Below are 15,604 nucleotides of genomic sequence, written 5' to 3'. Positions count from 1 at the left end.
TCGGGGCTGTGTGCATACTCGATGTGTTGTTAATACATTTATCCTAAGTGATAAGTGTATGCCATATGTGATATATGTGATGGATATGAATGATTGCTTGTCGGTACGTGAACGATCTTCGGATATTGCGCGTACTGTCAGGTCAAAAATAAAGGTACGAATATTATATATCGAAGATGTATGAACATTACAAATGAATACTTGTCGGGGCTGTGAACGATCTTCGGATATTGCACGTATCGACAAGAGGTATGGTTGTTAAATGAATGATGTAAAGAACGCCTAGAGTGTTCTTATGCTATAATGTAATTATTGTATATGTGAAGTATGTGTATACAGGTACACGAATGGTATGTGAGTTCTACGTTCGACATAGTAAGTTAGGATGGCAAATCCCTCTAGCTTTTGTCGGACATAGACTCGGCTGGTGATGGCGTAGTTAAGGACTGCGGGCCTTATACGTAATGTAGATGATAGATGTAAACGTAGATAGGGACGGTGGGCCTTATACGTGTTACAGATAATAGACGACAATGTAGTTAAGGACTGCGGGCCTTATACGTAAAGTAGATGATAGATGTAAACGTAGATAGGGACGGTGGGCCTTATACGTGTTACAGATAATAGACGACAACGTAGTTAAGGACTGCGGACCTTATACGTATTATAGATAGGCATCAGCATAGGAAAGGACTGTGGACCTTATACGTGCTGTATTTGTATTGTGGTAGCATAGGGGAGGACTGCGGACCTCGTACGTGCTATGGTTTAGGTTGCAACATAGGGAAGGACTGTGGACCTTGTACGTGTTGTGGATGTAGGATGGTATAGGGAAGGACTGCGGACCTTGCACGTACCATAAATGGTGAACATAGGTAAGGACTGCGGACCTTTTACGTGTTCACGACCTTGAGTACAGGTATAGACGGCGGACTATGAACGTACTCTCGGTAGACTGAGGTTAGTGATTGTAGATATGTACGTATGTATGGTAGTAAGTATGTATGTAGAACAGAAGGGTAACTAGTTAGGTATGGATATGTATCTTCGGATATGTATGTATGTGTATGTATTGTATGGCGTCCGATTAACTAGAACTCACTCAGCGTAGCTGACTTTTAGTATGCACGCATGTGAGTAGAATGAGACAACTAGCTTGAGCGGGCACATGGTGGGCGAATAGGAGACTGGCATTTGAAGACTCAAGATGTTTTAATGTAATTGACGTTTATTTTGAAAGACAATAATGTTTAATTAAGGCAAGTTTTAGATTGTTGTAACGTTTCATGAAAGTTTTTATATTCCGCGAAAGTTTTAATGAACTCTGATTTGTAAGAACTGTGTTTATGAGTAAATCCGACGCTAAAGTAAGGCTACCGGGTTCGGGGCCTTACATTTATGTATTATACGCATACACTTAATAACGAAGACTAAAAAAAAGATGTATAATTGTCCTTTTACGACTCTCGCTAACGAACCAAATTATGTTAGATATTCAAAATTTTTCATTTAACTTTTTCGATAATATATGCCAATTTTATTAATGTCTACATTATTTATGTAAAAAAAATTAAACATAATTATAATCATAATAATAATAATAACAACATTAATAGTAATAATAACAACATTAATAGTAATAGTTTAAATCCTAAAGGACTCCAAAATCCTTTTAAACCGATTTGTAACCGTTATGTCATGTCATTTTATTTTATTGGTTATACCCTCTAATTTATATTATTTACAAATTTAATAACAACTTTTGTGTTTATCAAATAATGTACTTAAACCATATCAATTCCCAAATCCGTCATACGCCTTGTTATTACTTCACTAATCTTATTTAATTAATATTACTATCAACTAGGAACTTCTGTTGACGTAACCCGAGGAGCTCGCCGCTTTTATCTTAAGTTTTCTTTTATCGCCATCTCGTTCCCGTTAATCACTCGTTAAGGTGAGTTTACGTATCCCCCTTTTTCATCTTTTAAATTTTGGGGGTGGCATGTATACCCTAATTAAATTACTCATTTTTATTTCCACATCTATTCAAAACACAATTTAATATATGTTTATGTGTGACTATTACATGCTCTATGATAATGCTCTATGTGTTTAATTGTTTATTTTATGTTTGGTGGTTGGTATCTCATCCTCATCTATCCTCATCTAGTATGATCATACATTTACCCAAGTACATTGATTTCGTATCAATAAGAACGGGTCTACTTCTATTTAGTTGTAAACATTTTCATAGAAATAGTAATACTCATCATTTACATATGAATTGTGGTTTCTATTTATATATGTATCTCAACTAAAACTTATGTATTCTCACCAACATTCGTGTTGACAAACTCCATTTTTATACATGCTACAGGTGCAAGTAAGTTACATTGTTCAGGATCGAAGAATTTAGTTTTACCTTAGGATATTATTCAAAATACAAAACATGATGTAATTGTTGTTCAGTTTATTGAATTCGTGTACTTGTTTTGATATAAATGAATTAAATAATTATTGTCATTTTAATTAGTGCTTTTCGAGCTACTGTCCAATTAATACGTTACGCCCCGGCATGTTCCGCCTTTGGTCGGGGTGTGACAAATACTTTGATATAAATATAAATTATCATAATATAGCTGTTTCAACAAAATTTAACTCGTTGTGTGTTGGTAACATATAAATAGGAAATGGCTAGACTTAGTTTACAAACTCGTTGTGTGTTGGTAAATTTCAACAAATTTTTGAACTTAAATGTATCAAATGTTTGTTTATGGTGGTGTTATGACCTGTTATTGTGTGACAAGCATAAACACACACACACAATATATATATATATATATATATATATATATATATATATATATATTTGTTTTTTATTCTTTTCTCAAATTTTTTTAGTAGTTTTAGATTTTTATATTAGTTTCACTTTTTTAAATTATTTTTACTTGTTTTATATATATTTAATATATTTTTTAGTTTTTTATTATATTTTTATTTGTTTTTTAAATAAATTTTTGATTTTTTAATTGATTTTCTGATATTTATATTTTTAGATATTTTATAAAAAAAATTTTGTTATTTTATTATTTATATGTTAGTAGATTGAAGGGGGATAAATAGAATAGAGAATATTTTAATTCCAATAACATATTAACCAAACAAACACATGATACGGATTTTCAAACATTCCATTCCAATTCCAATTCCAATTCCAATTCCAATTCAAATTCAAATTCCAAATTCTTTCAAAAAATTCCGTGAAACGAACACGCCCTAAGAGTTTTTCCAGGAAATCTAATCCCAAGTATTTGGAGTGGTCGAAATTGATTTTAAGAAAAATTCAGTCAAAATGGCCCAAAATTGAGTTGCGAACAACTTGTTAATCAAAATAGTTAATAAAGGTTTTAGATAGATATATTATAACCATTCAAACGACTAAACTAATACCAAATGTGTTTGTAAAAAAAATATTCCAGCGTGTAAAGCGGCAAACTCATATGAATCCCTTTCTGTCGTTATAAGGACCTTGTTAACCTCGTTTGCATCCATCATTGTTGAGGTGACAAATTCCCGTACACAAATGTGCCAATTTTAACGAAAAAACAACACAATATAAACTTTTGAAACATATCTGGCAAAACTAAAAGCTAAAACATGTCGCAAAGGGGACATGATGTAGGCGTAAGGTATATGTGGAAATAGATTAGCTTGCCGTTAAAAAAGAAGGCCAAAACCCAAACATTTATGTTAATGAGGTTATGAGGATCACAAAGGTCCCTTTAGAAAAATAATTGTTACTAACATACGTTAAAAAAAAAATTAAGATCGTATAGAACTTTAACCTAGGTGATAACTTTTGGTTGGAATCGACCGTCATAAGTTCATAACTCCAATATAAGTTCACTTACCTAAAAACATATAAATAGCTCCTTTTAATTATTTAAAAGGAGTTAAAACTAAATTATAGTAGTGAAAACCAATAAAAATATTGTATTCATCTTGCTTAATTCCGAGCTTTGGGGCTCGGGAAAATAAGCTAGCAACCGGAATTCCGCTAGGTTAAAATTGATTCGATGGTTTAGGAAAGACCATTAGGTTAAAACTTTTAATCGAAGGTAAATAGAGCCAATAAAAGTCTTTGGTCTAAAATCTAAACAATAAATATTACCTTAGGCTTGAAGCGGTATTGTCGGTAATACTAGCCGGCTAAACCCAAAAGAACAAAGAAAACAGAATAACACAACACAAGTTGTACTTTAAAAACCTATTGTTAAATTATACAGATGTTCCTTCAAAACACTCAACTTGAAATATCAACATTTAAAACTTGATTTGACTTTATAGAGGTCAAGATAAAAGAGCCTGACTTTTATATGGGCCATCAATGTCTTTGGCGACCCCGGCATTGCTCATGTATTTTCTGGCAAAGGAATCGAACAAGATGCCCGCACCTACACCGATGGCTAGATCAATGGTGTAGTGTCTCCTTGTGCTCAGTAACCGCACCACTTGTAAAAGATTTAGAGTGTCGAATAGAAATGCCAACTCCCACCTACGCATTCTCCTCATATCAAGTGATGCAATAACTGATCCGGCTACATGACCCGAATAGAACAAGAAGAAAGAGACGTTCCCTACTGGAAAGTCCGCACCTGAACCCAAAAATTCCTAAAATAATACAAAAAAAACTAATTATTAATGCGTTAATAACTTAATATAGCCTACATTCTGATTAATTCTGGTTTACTCATTTATATTCAAGAATAAACATTTATCTTTATAATGGTTATATTTTTATTTAGCATTTATATACCAGTTTATGCACTTTTGGAGTTTTGGTCACACCAAACTAACGTGTTTTTCAAAAGATGGTCGGTAAGTCACCATTATTTTCTTAGGGGACAATCTTCAAACTCACACCCTTTGAAAAATAAAACAAGTCTAATATGTGATTAACATAAAGTATTTCTTGCCACGTTATGTTTAAAAATTTTATATTACGTTAAATACAACTTATGTTTAAAAATTATATTACGTTAAATACAACTCAGTTTTCAGTTAGATTTATATCAAATATAGACCAAAAGAATTGGACAAGACTATATATTTATATTAAAAGTTACATATATAATTAAAAAAATTGTGTCATAAATTTCAAGAAAAAACTAACACTTTATTTACCTACAAGGATGGGCTTGGTACTGGTATCGAATATAAGTACCAAAGGCAAAAGAATCATCAAAATACCAGTATTAATCACGGAATCTCAAAAAATAGTTATCGAATTGGTACTGAAAGTACCCGATTTGGTACCAATATAGAACCCGTTCGGTACCCCCTTGGTCTTCCCTAGCACCCGGACTTATAAACTCGGCTACACATTTTTCAAAAATATATTTTTAAATAAGTTAATCTTATTTTATTTATTTTTTTAATTTCAAACTATTTATTTCTGACCGTCACATGGGGCATCACAAAACAATCCTTTTTTCTTTGCCTTTTCTGTGTTATATACATCTTTTTTAAGTAAATAAATATAATGATACTCACCTATACTATTAAAATATGTCAATTTTAGAATTGAGAATTAACTACTGTGAATAGAAAACAATTTCTTATTAAGAATGGCGGTGATGGAGGATGACCGAAAGACGACTTACCTCCGGCAAAGGAAGCTGCGTAGAATAACCCAAAATCCCTCTACAAGTAAACATGAATAGTGTCGCCACGGCGGCTCTCGGCCGTCCTTCAATTACCCACGCCCCTAATATGTACACGGTTTGCATCCCCACAAACACCTTCAAACACATAACAAGTATTAAAAATGAGTGTAAAAAATCTTAAAATTTTAATTAAAATATATAACAAGATAAATTTGACACGGTTTGCATCCCCACAAACACCAAACTTGACATGTATTTTAGCCGAGCAACATAAATGTCCATATATCATATATGATTATGCATCAGATTACATACATATACTAGTTATATTGTAATCACATGTCCTATTTACTGTAATCTTGAATCACCCATGTATAATTTCATACCACAATTAACAAGCTTAAAATATCTATATGTAATTTTATTTTCTATTTTCTTTTTTAAAATACTACCTTTTTCCTACCTGTTTTACCCCATGTCTTAAGTAAAAATAAAACCAACGATCATGTTATATTATATAGCATTATGTTATATAATAAAATATAAACACAATATCACACCATTTAAAATTATACCAATATTATTTTTGAATTAAAGATGATTAAACTTTGTCTAGTTTATACTGTAGTATATTATTTTAAAAATAATATATTTAATTTTCAAAAAAATTGTAAATAAAAATATATATCTATATTCAATCCTTCCAAGAATATTTAATATAATATTTTTAAGGTTATTGTGAAAATCGTAACAACTATATATTATTATCGTATTACTAACATCTTATATATCACTACTTAATTTTAATCATTTAATTAGAACACAATATTAAATAATATTTATGAAAATTGTAACAAACAGTTGTTACCGTATTAAGACCGGCAAGTACGGTATTAAGAGTAGGACTAGCAACAAGAACACGGTGAAAATACACGGTGGCGTTAAAGCCAATATCAAACGGCGGAGATGACGACGGTATCATCCGGAGCGTGTACTCCACACCCATAAAAAACAACAAACAAGCCGCAAAGAAACACGGGACCGGGTGGTACTTGAACAAACCCACTGCATCCTTCACCGTCCATTGCATAAACGACGCATCGGTTAACGACCAACGGTGAGTGTTGGTCTTCTTGAGGTTAATATTATTAATAATGGAAATGTTGTTGGTGGTGGTGGGTGTGGTGAGGAGGGTGGTGGTTTGTGGTAGGGAGCGGTGGTGGAGTTTGTTATTATTATTATTAGTAATATTATTATTGTTTTCGTTCATTATTATTCAAAGGTGTGTAAATGCCGGGTGGTGAAATAAGAAGGAAGTAAAGGATAACGTGAGTGGTATTTATAGGTAGTGAGTGAGATCTGAATGGCGCGTGGGAAAGCGTGCGGTGGAGATGTGATTAGTGGCAATAGTTTCAGACATGACCTGGACTAGAGGAATGCATATTGTAGTTTGTAGCTCTGACTATTGATTGTACTTCATTTACTATGTTTTAATGGTTTTCTCAAGAAAAATAGAATCTTCAATTGTAAGGTTGGGAGGTAATCTTAAGTTTCATCAATCTATTGTCATATCGTTAAAACATCTGGGAAAAATTTCGAAAATAAGGGTTTATTAATATAAATTTCAAGTTTTAGGTGTCGTTTGCTACAAATTCTAAAAATAGGTATTACAAACTAATCGTGATGAGTGATTTTTAGAACCAATTAAAACTTGTCACGTGTCCTTAAACTAACTGTAAAGAGCACGTTCACTAATCATTTACTCGTGACGACTAAATAAGTTTCATGTCTCGTAATCAATGCCCACGAGTAATTCACAAGTCCTTTAGTTGCGACAAGTAGATTGTAAGGTTAAACTAGTCTCGACAAGTTAACTACTAATAAACTACTCGTGTATGGAATGTTATCAGAGTAAACTAGTCGTCGCGACTAAAGCACTTGTGAATTATTCGTGGGCGTTGATTACGAGACATGAAACATATTTAGTTGTGATGAGTAAATGATTAGTGAACGTGCTCGTTACGGTTTGTTAAAGGGCACGTGACAAGTTTTAATCGGTTCTACAAACTACTCGTGTGCTATCATAATATACTCGTCACGACTAGTTTATAAATCTGAAATTTTTTGCAAATGACACACCTAAAACTTAAAATTTGTTTCCATAAACGTTTATTTTCAGAATTTTCCCCAATCATAGACTACAATCTTCACAAGCTTTTTATATGTTTTTATTTTTTATTTTTACTTTTTATTTGTCGATGTAGCATCTTACATTCTAATTAGAAATTTAAAATAAATTAGTCTAACAATACTATTAAAGCAATACATATTGTCCACATGTCATTCAACTAGTCTCTCCACATCAATGTCACATAATTGTCAAGTCATCTATTTCCTTTTCTATCTTGCATATTATTAAACCAAAAATGATGTTAATGATGGGAATCGTACCCTGGCACAATCCCAAAATGGAAACTTAACAAATGCAACAATGGCCAACCAACCAAGAATTACTGATGTTCAATTATTTGAAATACAAATCCTATATATTGAAAGAATCATGAAATGGAAGGTTTTTGTAATTATGGCAATGACTGAATTTCTCAATACTTGATCAATAATTATTTGAAATTTGAACTGTTAACCGACATTAGTTTATTTTATATATATATATATATATATATATATATATATATATATATATATATATATATTATGACGTCATCCGGTTTAATGTTCGGTCCAACCTCTTGGGTCGGGTTCGGGTCGATGTCCGGTCCGGGCCTGAAAACATTAATTTAAACCTTAAGATTTTCCACCCTAATCATTTTAATCTCTCTCTCTCTCTGCTTACTAACTCCACCATCCACCATCTTCTATATTCCGGTAATATAGATCGGGATTAATCGTTTTTCGATAAGGTTATATATTATACTCTAATGGCCAACAATGTTATATGATTTTCCGGAAACGTTATATCTTTTTCCGGTAAGGTTTTCCGATATGGTTTTTTATTTATTTTAATTGTTATATGATTTTGTAATAATATATCTTTAGGTTGTATATCAAAATCCAAGACTGAATTGATATTTTGAAGTTATTACGGTTTTCCGGTAAAGTTTACGGTAAGATTTTTGTTTTCCGTTTTTGTTTGTATTTATATTAATTATTATATGATTTTCTTATAATCTCTTTAGGTTCTATATCAAAATCGAAGACACAATGGAGATTTTTCCTATTTCGTTTTTCCGGTAACACGATTCAAATATTCTGGTTATCAATTAGAATATCAATTTTACATTTGTTTACATAATTCAAATCTTCCATAATTGGTAATTTGTTTATTATGTGATATTAATATTTGTATTTAATTTTCTCATTTCAGGTTTTGTTCCCAACTTGATATAGCTAATTTCGTGGGTTGAAGATTTGTTGATAAGATATCTTATTTTTTGTTTAATATTGATGTATATTTTTGTTATTATTCATGTATATATGTATTTTTCGCATTTCATGTAATTTATTTGATTTTTATATAATCAATCATATATTGTTGTTGGTTAAAGTCCATTTAATATATTTTAATCATAACCGATGATTAAAGAAAAATTTATTTGTATCTTATATTTATCTATTTATTAATGATAATCTCTATAATTTATAACAATTATTATAAGTTTAGTAATTTTGTTATCATTAATTTATTACCTTTTCTAATTAGTTGTTACATCTTATTTTGACTGAAATAATAACATTTACACATTACCATTTTTATATTTCAATATCTTTGACTTAAACATTATTATGTAATTATATTGTAAGATATATTATATTTTCTATATATAACTAATTACGTTATATATGGAAAAACCCAAAAAATAAATTATAAAGTTTCCATGATTTTAATTACAAGATTTGTAATTTTTTTTATTACAAGATTTGCAATATAATAATTTATTGCAAATAAGAATTTACATTATATTTTATATATTCAATGTATTTCCATGATTTTAATTACATAAATACAATAATTAAGTTTCCATGATTTTCACTTGTGGAAGTAAAATTAAATTAAATTATTTAAACTATTTAAACTCAAATTTATTTTAATTACACTAATAATATTGTTACACAGATTTATGTATTTTAAGAATGATTTCAAATATTATGATAACTAACTATCATTTGACCAAAATAAAATAACTATAATTAATGATATTATATTTTGTCAACTTCAAAACAATTTATACTTTTTATATATGTAAATCGTTTGAATATAAGTTTTTGCAATATATGTTGACCACTAATTAATTTATTAGTTATGACGTCTTTGACCATAAAACTTTCTTTCTACAAATACAATTATTTGACAAATATGTTTGAACACTAGCTCCATGTGATAGCTAAAAATTAATCAAATAGAAAGAGTTTAATACCAAGTTTATAACCAATAATGTCTATATAAACGTAGGAATGAATGAATATATACCAATTACGTTGTTCTGTTAGATAAATTTATAAATGTTACTTTTAGAGTTAAATACATATTTTTTTAATGGGTCAGCTCGGGTTTGATTTTCCTTTTAACACACACACGCACGCACACACACACACACACACATATATATATATATATAGGGTGAGGTTATACTAAAAAGTGAAGTGTGTCTAAAAAGTGTAGGAAGAGATTTGGTGCGTTGGATTGGGTGATCTAATGGTTAATATTGAAAGTTGGTTTATTTATGGATGTGTTATATTTTTATACTTGTTTTATAACACACCAAGGGCATAATCGTCTAACGTGCTCTATTATATATGGGAACTATTAATACGTAATTAATAATTATGATTTTTTAGGACACATAATATGAAATTTCAAAAATACATTTTTTTTTGTAGATTCATTGTATTATTTTATTGCATACATTCCAAAATATCAACATTTTTGTTGATTCGTTCATATCGGTCGATGTTTTATATTGCAGTTTTTGTCGCGTTGTTCTTGACATAACACCAATAGCAAAAACACACCAATAATTAAAACACAATAACTATTAATTCAAACTATAAAGTATATTAATTGAACATAGTATAAAAAACACACCAACCATATTAATTCAAACACTTCGAAAATATATGTGAGGTCTTTTTTTTATATTTAAACAACACACAACACATGAAATTGTCAACAACAAAAACAATATATAATCAATTCCACATATTACATAACCCATAATGTTGAACAGATGCATAATACTCAAGATCTAACATATAACGTCCCTAAAAATGGAAACACAAAGAATTACAAGGAACACAATCTCATATCTACAACGTGATATGCATAATTCGATTTAATGAGATTCACTTAAGTTTAAACAAAAACCTTGTTGAAATTAGTCTTCCATGAACTTGAAGAATAGTAGTATGGCTTCTCTTAATTGTTGAACAGAGAATGTAAAGAAATTATGAACTACTGATTGCTAATATGATGTTTGATTTTGAAGATTTATGGGTTAATATTCATAATGATCTTCATTTACTATTTAGAAGGTAAAAAAACGTGTAATTGATTTAAATGATCAACAAAAATAATGGAAAGTTGGTTAATATATATATATTTATTCCATATTTAAAACATTTTATTGTTGACGATCATACCCCTATGTGTTTTATTAATTCCAACGGTCCATATCTTTTCCTACACTTTTTAGGTAAAATGATCTTTATTTTAACCTTGCTCTCTCTCTCTCTCTATATATATATATATGTATACTTATTTAGCAATCGATTTTATGATAAAAAAAACAAAATACTATTATTACCCCCTATATTTACTAACTAGAATAGTACCCGTATTACACACGGGTTGACATTAGATAAGTAAGAAAGTGTATATAAATAACCATAAGATATCATAAAATTTACAACCAAAAAGATATCATATATCTCTATATTGGAGATATAGAGAATAACATTGTTTACATAAACAGTTACTAATTTCACAAACCTAATTTTATAACAAAAGTCATGAAAATATTAGATATTAGCAGTCTTATACCAACATGATCTTCAAAATTCCCGTCCTCAAACAAAATCATCCGGCCTTAAAGTCTGAAAAAAACAAACAAACAATGGAACTCAATTAACAATTAAACAAAAATGTTAACGTATACCATAATGACTTTATGTGAACACGGGTTGAAAATAGATAAATAACAAAATCATATAGACAAATTTACCAACCATCAACTTCTTAAAAATTTTACCAAAAAAAGCAAATTACCTTCACAACATAACAAACAAAATAAACAATTATAGAAGTTTATTGTATGTTTTTGGAAGTTTTTAGTTATGAACTAAACTAATAACTTAAATAGAAAACACAAAGTAAACAATGAAAGTAAAAAATTTAGAGTAATCAACTACATAACTAAGTTATTGGTGTTACCTTAAATTTTATCTTCAAATACCAAAGAGTTTGGAAGATCATCAAAATTTGACTCATAGTTCTCACACTCTAACAACCATTTTACCTTCTCACTAACATCATTTTCCAAATCTAAATGTGTCATTTCTTTTATAACATTAGCAAGCTTCAAGTGATCTAAATCTCTTAAAAGAAACAGATTTTTGGATTCCAATATTGATTTAGGATAGTACCCGTGTTACACACGGGGGAACATATTTAAAACATAATATATATGCAACATAATATAAACTTAATGAAATGCAAATTTTGTACTTATAAATAAATGATATTTTTACATGAATTATAAGACATTATAACTTATTTGAATCAAATACAAAAACATACAACTAACAAAGACTATCTAATACATTTATTACACATCAATAACTGTAATATTTATTATTCTAAGATAGTACACGTGTTTTATTTGCACATCAATTTAAAACATTTATTACAAACCATGTTTGAATTAAATATTACCATCTTGAAAAACTGATAGTAACCTACCATCTTGAAAAAAAATTAACAAACCATGTTTGAATTAAAAGGTCTAACTTTTAATTTTAAAATGTCATATTTTGACTTCAAAATGTCAACTAATATATATGCATTTTTTTAAAAATCCAAAATATGTCCACTGTCTTTTCTTTTCCTTGAAGCAAAGTTAATACAATTAATACAAATTAATTATTTGATTTCGGTCAAAACATAATTAAATTTCAATTTATTATTATTGATAAATACACAATTATATGTATAAACATGCATAAATTATGATTCACTTAAAGACCATTAAAAATTTGCGGTTACTATTTTCAACATTATTAGTAACTCTTAATAACATAATAATGGATTGTAAGAGAATATTAACTTGTACCAAAAATATACAAGATTAACTTATTTAATTGATGGTCAAAAAATATTAATCAACTTTAATATTAACTTAAATATTTTCGAATACCAAATTAACTTAAATATTTTTGAATTGCTTATCATAATATAAGTCGAAACATTTAGAACTATATTTGAATTTGTTACGTTTGTTGTATCTAAAAAATTATACTTGCCTGATATTACTTTTATAACAAAAAGAATATGGTCAAAATAGTAAATGAGGAAAGTTTTGGGACCCGGTTAAAAATTTAGAAACAAAATTGAAATTGTAAAGTATATTTTTAATAATTTCTAAATTTAACTTAATCTGTGAAAATAAATTAAATATTGATAAATAAAAGGGAAAGTCAAAATAAGCATAAACATTATTTATAAATTCAAATTTAAATTAGTCAAACAATTAGTATGGACATTAATTAGGAAGCCAAATTCATTGATATGGTCAAAATAGTTCTATATATGTGTAAATGTTATTGTATAATTAACATTAATATGGTCAAAATAGTAAATGAGGAAACAAATGAACTTAATTTGTAAAATCGGTCTATTAATTTAATAATTAAGGAAACAAATTGTGTATGAAATTTAAATGGAATAAGTTGTATTAAGCAACAAAATTAAGAAATAGTTACTTGAGAAAGTCAATGTATATAAAATGGGAATTCCGTTATGACAGTAAAGTGTATTTTAATTTGTTACATTTGTTGTATTTAAAAAATTATATTTTCCTTAACTATTGATATTATTTTTTTAACAAAAATAATATGGTCAAACAATTGATAAATAAAAGGGAAAGTCAAAATAAGCTTAAATATTAATTATAAATTCAAATTTAAATTAGTCAAACAGATAGTATGGACATTAATTAGGAAGACAAATTGAAATTTAAATTATAAAGTAGGAAAGTCAATGTATATAATCATGGGAATTCCGTTATGACCATAAAGTATGAAAGTCAAATAAATAATTGGAATTAATGGAATAGTTAATTATGTAATTTATTAAGGAGCAGGAAAACAAAATATACATCCAGGTTATGAAGTCTTGATCAATCGGGAAAGAATAATCTATACATGATTATTGACATAGGACATATAATGTACATATTATATTGAAATATTGAAATACACGATTATTAAAAAAATCATCTATACATGATAAAATAATAAAAAAAATGTTATGAAGTCTTGATCAATCGTGAAAGCCTGCATCTATGAGTCGGACAATAACCTGAAATAATAAAATCGAAAATTAATATTTGATATTATTTTTATTTTTTTTGAATTATAGTTAATAACCGGAAAAACGATATTGTGACAATGACAATCGGATGTAGGATTTTTGTACATAATTGAAGAAATGAAGATTTATTACTCTTGTCATTGACCTGAAATCAGAATGTATAATACTAATTTTTATATTATTGAATATTTGATTTTTAATTTGTAACCGGAAAAATTGTTTGTCTTACCGAAAAAAAACACAAATATGGTTTTTAACCATGTAATCTCAGATTTTGATACCGTCGATGGATGAATGTAATTTTGATATAGAACATAACAACATGTCAAACAAAAAAACAGGAAAAATTAAAAAATACAAACAAATATAAAACAATCATTGTTATACTCTAACCGGAAAAACCTACCGTCAATACTCACCGGAAAAAACGTAAACACGTCGAAAAATTGTAGAAATTGCCTTTCTTTAGTTAAAACCTAAACTATATTATTAGAAGAAACATAAAAAGATATGAAGAAACAATAACCGGAAGAAAATATATTATTGTCGGAAATACATAGATCAACAATCGGAATTTAATATATAATAAAAAATTAACAAAAAATCTTACCGGAAAAACGTAAAACGTCCACATATCATCTTCATGCCCGTTTATGATTTACAACCTAAACTGATTTTTTTAAAATCAGTTAACAATGAAAATAAAACATAAAAAGCTTAGAAGAAAGAATAACAGGAAAAAATAATAAGGTTGTCGGAAATTAATTTATATAACTTTACCTTGCATCGGAAAGATTAACCGGAAATAAGAGGCTTAGAGCGGCAATTAGGGTTTCTGAATAGTGGCAGCAGACGAAATTATACTTAAATATAGTAGTTGAATTAACGGGTTAATGGGTTAAATGGATATCCAAGACCCGCGATAAAATAAGCTTAGATGGGTTAATGGGTTAAATATAGTTTAATTGCTGAGTTGGCATGCTTAAGAAAGGAAATGGATGACATGGAGTTGAGGTGGCATCCTATGTGGACACCCTAAAATGGTGACATGTGGAAATTGCTCATTGCTTTAATAGTATATATAGATATGTTTTGTAATTTTTCAGGTCTCGGACTTCTTGTATGCTGAAGTATTCCTTATATATTGCAATTTTTGGATATTGATTTAATTAGATGCTTAATTTTTAATTAATATGTGTTTTTTTTCTCATGTTATAAGTTATAAAAATGTTTTAACTTTTTATTTATCTCTGTTAGTGTTTGTGTGTTTTTGTATTCGAATTTACATAACAATTTAATGTCTCATAATTTATGTTAAATTATTCTTTTT

At 28.5% G+C, this 15,604-nt stretch overlaps 1 protein-coding gene across 1 annotated transcript; it reads right to left on the bottom strand.

Moving 5' to 3' along the window:
- Nucleotides 1-4,239: 4,239 nt before the first annotated feature.
- LOC143565548 (phosphatidylcholine:diacylglycerol cholinephosphotransferase 1-like) lies at nucleotides 4,240-6,966 on the bottom strand. Its single transcript, XM_077052498.1, has 3 exons — nucleotides 6,538-6,966; nucleotides 5,667-5,804; nucleotides 4,240-4,674 (listed from the first exon to the last, which is right to left on the bottom strand). Exons 1-3 carry the CDS (start codon nucleotides 6,937-6,939, stop codon nucleotides 4,354-4,356), a joined length of 861 nt encoding a protein of 286 aa, XP_076908613.1. The 5' UTR covers nucleotides 6,940-6,966; the 3' UTR covers nucleotides 4,240-4,353.
- Between the last annotated feature and the right edge of the window lie 8,638 nt (nucleotides 6,967-15,604).

The sequence above is a fragment of the Bidens hawaiensis genome, unplaced genomic scaffold (genome assembly GCF_021521415.1).
Source record: "Bidens hawaiensis isolate Kalapana, Puna unplaced genomic scaffold, B.hawaiensis_p1.1 tig00022408_1, whole genome shotgun sequence".
Classification (NCBI taxonomy): domain Eukaryota; kingdom Viridiplantae; phylum Streptophyta; class Magnoliopsida; order Asterales; family Asteraceae; genus Bidens; species Bidens hawaiensis.
Note: the sequence above shows the minus strand (reverse complement) of the source record. Positions and strands in the feature narration are given on the sequence as shown.